This window comes from Carassius auratus, unplaced genomic scaffold (genome assembly GCF_003368295.1).
Source record: "Carassius auratus strain Wakin unplaced genomic scaffold, ASM336829v1 scaf_tig00215868, whole genome shotgun sequence".
Classification (NCBI taxonomy): domain Eukaryota; kingdom Metazoa; phylum Chordata; class Actinopteri; order Cypriniformes; family Cyprinidae; genus Carassius; species Carassius auratus.
Genome location: NW_020528283.1, coordinates 238588 through 248191, shown reverse-complemented (window position 1 = coordinate 248191; position 9604 = coordinate 238588). Strand labels below are relative to the sequence as shown.

At 37.2% G+C, this 9604-nt stretch overlaps 1 protein-coding gene across 1 annotated transcript; it reads left to right on the top strand.

Moving 5' to 3' along the window:
- The first annotated feature begins 347 nt into the window (after positions 1 to 347).
- ankrd13a (ankyrin repeat domain 13A) lies at positions 348 to 9143 on the top strand. The gene is made up of 15 exons (XM_026261438.1): positions 348 to 803; positions 1507 to 1642; positions 2041 to 2165; positions 3046 to 3091; positions 3191 to 3334; positions 3576 to 3765; positions 4192 to 4258; positions 4364 to 4445; positions 4936 to 4997; positions 5541 to 5671; positions 5795 to 5952; positions 6101 to 6241; positions 6400 to 6575; positions 6661 to 6722; positions 7228 to 9143. Exons 1-15 carry the CDS (start codon positions 696 to 698, stop codon positions 7421 to 7423), a joined length of 1824 nt encoding a protein of 607 aa, XP_026117223.1. The 5' UTR covers positions 348 to 695; the 3' UTR covers positions 7424 to 9143.
- Positions 9144 to 9604: the final 461 nt, after the last annotated feature.

Below are 9604 nucleotides of genomic sequence, written 5' to 3'. Positions count from 1 at the left end.
GCCATGTAGGACGCTATGGTAGGATGCGATCTGCGCATGCGCAGAGGTGATTCACCGGCCCGCGAGCCGCTCCTGATGAGCTGAAGATCATTTAAAACAACGAGGCGTCGCGCCTACCCACAGGCGAGCGAATTGTTTATTACGATTATTTACTGATGTTTCATTTGAGAGCATTTTCGTTATTGGATAATTTTCCAATAATTCACTATTGACTTAACATAGCCTTATTTTATGGCACGACCTCCCCTCCTTCATATGAAATGGTTTAGTCTGGAGTTGGGCTTTTCCATTTAAAAATAAATAAATATTTTTTTTCCCCTTTTCTATTTTTCTTGATAGGTCATATATAGATAATTAGTCTCTTATCTAATATTTTATATCGAGGATATTATTTATAAATACAATCAAATGAAAAAGGATTTGGAGGAAAGATTTGTCAAATGACTGGATACACCCCCGCCCAAATAGTCTCAACCTGCCACTTCCTTGTTTTTCAAAAGTTTATTTTGAAAAAAGTTGGTTGCGTTTTCGGCGTCTTCTTTACTATAATCCACCTGTTTAATAGTCAGAGTCATTGCATAATTATCAACAGTTAATTAAACGCATGAAGAGATTTGATGGTTCATGACAGTAGCTAGCTCGCTGGCTGGCTATTGATTTCGGAGGGGAGACACGGAGAGTTTGATCGAGCCAGAATGTTATCCGCCACCGCTGCCAGCGTCGAGGATTTCAGCCTTAGGTTTCCACTGCATACCCTGGTCTGGGAGAATGATTACAGGAAGCTGGAAAAAGAGATACAGACGGTATGTGTGGGATGTCCGTAAATGCTGATGTATGTAGACTGCTGATGGTATAATCTGTTAACTGTTGTGGGATTTCTGCCTCCATTGGATTTCATGGCATGCTTATCATGTATTTAATAATTTAATGAAATTGGAATTGGTACATTATTGGATATTACTACAAATGCTCCACTTATTAACGATGTCATTGCATTGGAGAGCTAGCGAGCTCATCTTAACATAAGTAAAGCTTCATTTTGCTGTGGTTCGTGGAAAAACCTGGAGTAAAAATAAATAAATAGCAAGATTATACTAATAGTAAGAAATTTTAAGAATAAACAAAATAAATACATTTGTATTCAAATGCATAAATTATACATCTAGCCGTGCAGAACTGTGGTAAGTATATTTTTTTTAACGATGTAGCATGTAAGAAACTATAATTTTCCAAATAATATTTTACAGATTTATTTGACAATTACATAATTTATTGATGTAAAGATATAGCTGCCTTTTAAGTTTTAGGATGGGGTCTCTCATCTTTGAATGTCCATGGCATCTTAAAAAGATTGAATATTTCTACTATATACAGTATATATGACAGACATCATGACCATTTTTGTTATTGACAGTTGCATTCCACATTTCCATTTTCATTTTCAACTGCAATGCTCATGATTTTCGGCCCTTCTCGGTTTCCTCACTAAGATTTGCCTCATTTCAGAGTAACATTGAAGAGGTGGATCCCAGGGGCCGGACCCCTCTGCACCTGGCCGTCTCACTAGGACACTTGGAGTCGGTGAGAGTGCTGCTCAGACATGGTGCAGATGTTTCCAAAGAGAATGGCAAAAATTGGACAGGTGAGAATAGAGAACATGAATTGCACATTAGTCTTTTAGGTCTTTTACAGTGATGAGACATCAGATAGTTTCGCAGTAAAGCCACAGCAGTCTTTGGAGTAATTTGCATTGGCCCCAAATACCACTGCAACTACTATGACCATTTGCACATCAGTAGATTTCCCATCCAGTGAAAGCCTCTGGCCCTGCTTTCTCAGGATGCACTGTTATATATGCTTTAATGATCACCTCCTTGAAGACTCTTACTGGCCATTTAGCAGATGTCTTTTTTGTCCTATGTGATTTATAGTGCACTATATAATATAAGCTAGTATGTTTGCATTTCCATTACAAGCCTATAGATAAAGATAAATAAGAGTCCAGTTAAAGCAGGTGTATGGCTGTGGTTGTCTGTACAGTGCTGCAGGAAGCAGTCAGCACAGGAGATCCAGAGATGGTGCTGCTGGTTCTTCAGCGACGGGATTATCTGAAAGCCTCCACTGCGCTGGGTGGTGTTCCAGAGTTACTTTGCAAGATCCGAGAGGTGCGTCTACCAATTGATTTTGTTTATTACTTTGGTGAATTTTGAGCTGATGTATAATATACATGATCTTTTAAAAGTTTGAGGATGGTAAGATTTGGTAATATTTTTTAAAAGTCGTCATTTAAGTTCACCAAGGCTGCATTTATTTGATCAAAAATAAAGACAGTAGTCTTGTAAAATATCATCACAGTTTAAAATGGCTGTTTTCTGTATATTTTAAAATATAAATTTTGTCTGTGATTTTTCAGCAGTCATTTTTACTCCGGTCTTCAGTGTCCTTCAAAAATCATTCTAAAATGTTGATTTGGTGTTTAAGAAACATTTCTTATGATCAGACTTGGATACAGCTGTGCTGCTTAATATTTTGGTGAAAACTGTGATACATTCTTTGAACAATAAAAAGTTTAAAAGAACAGCATTTATGTGAAATAGAAGTCTTTTGTAACATTATAAATGTCTTTACCGACACACTTGATCAATTTAATGTATCCTTGCTGAATGAAAGTATTCATTTCTTTCAATAAAAATAAAATACAAATCTTACTGACACCAACCAGCTTTTGAATGATAGTTGAAGTGTTCAGATATTCATGTCTTATTACTAAAGCAATCAGGTTGACTTTTTTCATTTGTCACGTGCATTTTCTGTTCTAAGCTCAAATATGTTACCTTTTTGTTTTACTTTCACTATGCACTGTGTACAGCATTTGCTTTCTTACTGCCTAGAAACCTCATAAAATTGCCTTTCTTTATGCTATTTGCAACACTTTTTATATGGAGGTCAAAGTGGTGCATGATGCTTGAGTTGAGAGGTGCGTTGAAGCCCAGATGTGAGTCATGTGAAAGGGCCTGAAGTGTAATGAACCTCTTTTTGTCCTAGTCTCCAGACTTCTACATGGAGATGAAGTGGGAGTTCACTAGCTGGAGTAAGTGCTCCTTTTCCTTCACCTTTTCTGTACATAAATCCTTATGGCTTCAGTAGGCTGTAGAATGATCCTCATCTGCTGCTTCTGCTCTGGCTCCAGTTCCTCTCGTATCACGTGTGTGTCCCAGCGACGTGTGCAGAATCTGGAAGAGTGGGGCCTGTCTGAGAGTGGACACCACCTTGCTGGGCTTTGAAAACATGACATGGATCAGAGGAAGAAGAAGCTATATCTTTAGAGGAGAAGGTTATTTTCTCTGCCTGTTTGCATGTGTTTATAATTGCATTATTTTTTAAAGAGGTCTAATCGTTCGTTCTGACAGTCTGTGGTTTACACATTAATTTGGTTTGGGGTTCTTGGTATGCTTTGAATTCTTATTTCACCTTTGTATGTTTACGAATGCACTTCATTTGAGGATGAGTGAAATGCCTGATGTTTATTTGTAGTTGATCAGTATCATGTGGACTTTGCATGTGCATACTCACAGACAACTGCACCGAACTGATGGAAGTTAACCACGAGGACGAAGTGGTGGACACTGAGCGCTTTGATCTCTCCCGTGAGATTGAGGACGTCACACTAGACTCCATGCAGCCTGCCCAGCAGGAAGTAGCCAAGAGGCTGACAACACCCATTGTCAACACATATCTGGACACGAAGGACATCGCGTTTGAGAGGTATGGCCCTAGATATAAGATTTCCATCTAATAAATGCACTACCATTTAAAAGTTTGGGGTCAAGGAGACTTTATTGGTTTTAAAAGAAGCCTCTTATTGTGTGTTATTAATGAAAAACACAGTAGAAATAATAATATTGTGAAATATTACTACATTTCAAAATAACCATTTTCTATTGTAATATATTTTCAAATGTAATATAACCTGATTTTTCACATTTCATTGTTCCGTCTTAAGGTTTAATGTAAAAAATGTTCAATGATAAAAAAAATATATATATATGAAAAGTGTCACACATGGATTTCCTTGTACATTGTTGCACTGTGACTAATTGTTTGATACACAGAACTAAACATACATAAAACACATTTTTGCTGCTGAAGAATAAAATTGAATATGCTATTAAAAACGTATTCTGTGCTCAGGTCTAAATCCGGTATCTGGGGTTGGAGGTCAGACAGAACAGAAGTAGTAAATGGATTTGAAGCCCAGGTAAGCAAGAGACCAGCTGTTTATGAACTACAGTACCATTAAGAATCACTGGAAAGAAAAACAAATGTGTCTTTTTCCTGTGGGTGATGCTGCTGCTTTTGACAGGTTTTTTCAGTGAACAATGTGAACGTTGTGATTCGCACCAGGACGGAGCACCTCACAGATGAGGAGAAGACCAGGATAAAAAGTAATTAACCCACTTTAAGATTTACACTATAAATATCATTCCCCTTTTCTACCAAAATGGTGCTGGTGCTCGACCGGGAACTGCAAATCCCCCTTTGTTTCCACTTGACCGAACTGTGATATAATTAACATTATTACAGTTCATAACTAGTATATTACTAACTCTGGTATCGTTTAACACTACAGTATAGTTTGGGATAATATAGTAGTATAGTTTTTGTTTTTGCATGAGCATTGTCAGCCTTGTTGAAAACTTTATTTAGTGCTGACATTCTGTTGTCCCCTGTCCTCTGACATAATCGGTTTTAGGTTGTAGGGGTCAGTTTGAAGCCAGTTTTTCTAGCCAGTATTTTTTCTGGCGATGAAAATACATGAAATGGTTCTAGATCGGGCTCCAGCACCCTGACAGTGGTAAAGGGTCAGTAGTTCCCTGCAGTTCCCTGTTATGTTAACCGGTTAATATCAAGTACTGATACTTTTGATCTCAACAGGTGAAAGGAACGTTCTGGAGTCTTTACTCGGCACTGTAGAACAACAGATCGGTGCTCAAGGGGTAAGAAGAGCAAACAAACCAGACACAGTCAATTTGTTTTCTTCTGAAGTATTTGGGCACTTTAGCCACTCTTACACATTTTTGAATGTCAATGAATTTGATATAAAAAGTGACATCTCTAAACCAATGTATGAACTTTTTTCACAAATAAATGAGCCATATTAGACATAGTTTTATTTCCTTTTTTAAAACGTATTAGAAATTACTTTTAACAAATAAGTGTCAAGGTGTTTTTAATTGAATGAATCAAGTCAGTTCTCCTCAGGTGTCATAATTCATCACATTGACGATTTTCATCATGTTCCACTTACGTAGTGTAAAAATACTTTATTCATTTTTGAACAGGATTGATTTAAAATTTGTACCTAACAAATCTGCTTTTGTGGAACATTTAGCTTGAAAATAAATATTGTTCTTTTGAATTTTAATTCAGTGAATTTATACATTTTTAAGTGTACAGTTTAAAAAAAAATAGCATTGAGATACTTGTGTTTTTCAAAGTTGGAAGGATTCTGTATTGATTGTTTCCATGTATGATTACAGGACATGACTATGGAGTTTGCCACTGCCACAAACCCCACAGCTATTACTCCAGAGGAGTACTTTAACCCCAACTTTGACCTGCAGGGCAGAGACATCGGTCGACCCATTGAGCTCACCATCAGAACACAGAAGTAAGGCTCACTAAAAAATAAAAAAATAAAAATGTATACATAATTAAATGTAAATAAGTAATTTATTACACAGAATTATAATTGAAGAAATGGTTGAGTTTTGGTGCTTCGACCCCCTCTCAGGTTTAAAGGCACCCTGTGGATGAGCGAGGAGCATCCTCTGTCTCTGGTGGAGCAGGTCACTCCCATCATTGACCTGATGGCTCGCACCAGCACTCACTTCGCCCGACTCAGGGACTTCATCAACCTCAGGTTTCCCCCTGGCTTCCCTGTGAAAATCGGTGAGTGAGAGAATGAAAAAAGAGGAACAAACATCCCTGCTGCTCAGTTCTGAAATTAAACCCTGTCCAGCGTAAAATTAGCGTTTTTACTAAACTAAACATGCTGCTGACTAGATCACGGGATTAATTCTGTTTCTGTTTTCTTCAGAAATCCCTCTGTACCATGTGTTGAATGCCCGCATCACGTTCGGAAACCTCAACAAATGCAGTACAAATGAGCCTCTGGACTCCAACCAGTCCGCTTCTACACCCACACCTACAGAAGAGAACTGTGGAGACGAGGCTTCAGGTTTGGAAACATATTGATTCCTCATCCATTCCAAAATAAAAACGCAGACATTTTGAGGAATGAGGAATGAGTTTTTTGGTTGGTTGAGCAGGGAAATGTTCTAACATAACATGAATATTGTAAAACCTAATGTGTTTAATGTTTACTTGCTCGTTCAGGACATGCTCCATTCAAGGTGTGTCCATCTGTGTTCATGGCACCTGCGCAGTATCACCACCGAGGGGGCTACCGCCACCCCAACACACGCAATTACAACCCAGTCAGTCATGATGAAGAGCTGCTCCAGTATGCCATTCAGCAGAGCCTGCTTGAGTCCAGTGCACTGAATTCACAGGTCCGAGAGCTTCCTCTTAGTGTGTTCTGTGCGTTTCTTGATCATGTGGGTCTCAAACACACTCTGGCTGGCTGTTTTGTTTTAGGACACTTGGAGTGATTCCGATGGACAGACAACACAATCCATGACGAACCGGTTGAGTGATGGGTAATTTTTATGTTTTCAAAATTATTTTTCCAGGAGGAAATAGTGTTGCACACACTGTTCAAGTGGTTGAGGTCTGTAAGATTTTTTAATACTCTTAAAAAGATTGCATTATATTGTATATAAAATCAAGACATTTATAATGTTAGAAAACATTTATATAGAAAGAAAAATATATAGATAGTTTAAACGTTCTATTCATCAAAAATCCTGAAGACAAATTTATAATGGTTTCCACAACAGTTTTCATTAAGTAATGTTTATTGAGCACCGAATCAGAATATTGGAATGATTTTGAAAGATCGTGTGTCACTGAAGACTGGAGTAATGGCGGCTGAAAACCCAGCTTTGCCATCACAGCATATATTAAGACTTCTTTCAAAAACGTCTTTAAAAAATCTCGCTGACCATAAACTTTTGAGCAGAATAAAAGTATGGGAAGGGTGATCTCTCAATCTGTTCTTGTGTGCATTTTCTTAATTAGTCTCATTCTGTCACATGACCACAGATCTGGGTCTGAAGGAGTTTTGGTAGACCTTAGTGACACCACACCCTCAAGCTCTGGCTCCACCTCCAGCCCCGACACTGATCTGCGATTGGCTATGGAGCTCTCGGCCCGGGCACAGGAGGAGGAGGAAAGGAAAAAGAAGGAGGAAGAAGAGGAATTACAGAGGATTTTACAACTCTCCTTAACAGAAAAGTGACAGAGTAAGATGAGGGAAGGATAGACAAAGGGAGTTCCTGCTATTGCCATAACCATTAAACATTTTTATTTCTACCCTTCTTCAGATTCGTGCAGTATACATATTTACATATTCAATTTGGAGTCAACATCCGTAAGGTTCTGCTTCCTTATCCTTAAAAAAAAAATTTAAGAAAACATTTATTTCATGCTCACTCATAGATTTTACTGCATTTTTCCATGTACTTTTCCTCCTTCAAAGAGATGATCATGCATGTATTTGAAAAGAAATCCAGTGCTGCTTTTCTAAGATTGTGTGATAGAAAGGTTGTGATGTCTTTGACAGTCCAAACATGGACCTGTGAGTTTGTACGTCTTGACAGTAATGCCTAGATAACGTTTTATTGTTTTTTTCTTGACAGAAAAGGTTGTTTTGCATTAACATTAGCTTTAGGTTTATATTAATACTTTACTCAGGGGTCAACTGATATTCACCAGTTGTTGGTTCCTTAAAAACCATTATAGACACAGCAAAGAAAAGTGAAAGAAATGAATGTTTTACACACAGCAGTAGGACGGTACCATTCTCAGCCTGTGAGCTTTTGTCATTGGACAATTTCTGACTGAAGCATCTCTACTGTAAAGGCAATAAATCACACCGCCGTGCCTCACCAGAGTAAGAGGCACTCACACAGACCGGAATATTTCTGAAAGGGGATGTCCAGTGTAAGCCAGTACACCTCAGGCTTTTAGTCTGCCTAATTTGTAAAGTGATACAATAATTTAGGTTGTAATGCAAAGCATGTATGTGGCAGTACTGGGTCACTTTTCTGGCTCCAACCAAACCTCATGCTACACTAAAGGACTAATGTGTGACAAGAAAACCAGCCTTTTTTTTTTTTTTTCTTTTTCAGATGATGGTTGTCTGTGGGAATGTGTGTGGTTGGACAGCATTGTTTGCTGACTGAGGTTCTGATGTGGTAAATGTGGATGAACCTGCCCTGCTCTTTTTGGGAATCTCTCGCTGTTCATTCCTGTTGTAGCTATTTATTTTGACACTTTTTTTTTTCTTGATGGCTTGAATGTTCTTTTGTTGATTTCTTTCTGTAAAGCCTTGTTAGGTTCAAAAGACATCTGAGTATTGACTTAAAGCTTGCAGTATCTCTCACTACTTTTTGTATGAAGCGGCGTGTGCTTGAACCGATTTTAACCATACCTTCTGTCACCTTAAATAGACATTTATATTGCTTTACTCTTCCTGTAGTGAACCAGGTTCTGAGGATAGTGACAGCCACAATTTTGCATTTATAATAGAGATGTTTTATTAACAGGACATTGATTTTAGTTTCCTGTATTTATTCTTATGCTGCATTTAAATAACAATGTAGAGTAAATCAAATGTTCTGGCTACGATTATCCACATATCATTATTCCTGTACACAGAATTCAGTTTGTTTCTTTCTTTCTTTCTTTAAAACCTAATTTAACTTTTGGTATCTTGGTATAAGTCTTAACTCAAACTAATTGCCAAAATGTTTAATGGTCTTTACCGGATCAGGTTTAGTGTTGGTTTGAATCTTGGTTAATTGTCATGCTGCAAAAAGCAAGCGAAAGTATCCTGTTTGAGCATGTTGATGAAGTTCTGAAGGCATTTGTAAACTGTGATGTATATCTGACACACACACACACACACACACCAAAAAAAAAAAAAGTTTGTACTTTAATAAAAGCACTTTACTGACTTTTTGGCGCTTCATTAACTATGTGACCGTTGCATAGCAATGGCAAATCAAATAAAGGCATTAAAGCAATCAGTGATTGGATCAATTTCATCATAAAATCATAAAAAAAGTTCTAAATGTTTATTTTTACTTTAAATTTTAAAAGTGGTTATTAGTGGCACAATATCTGAAACTTCAAAATTATGAAATATCTTAATATAAGTACATTGAAATTGCCCCTTTTTATACTTTTTTAATCTTAAATAAAAACATTTAAATTAAATTTTATTTGTATATAGCTTTTTACGATACAAATCATTGCCAAGCAACTTTACAGAAAATTAATGTTTCTATAATATTTAATAGTAGCTTATCAGTGGTGACTCAGTTTATGTACATATGGCAGAAATGTATGGAAAAATCCAATTAAGACGTAATCAAACAGACGAGGAACACTATTAACAGCAATTATAATAATGTAA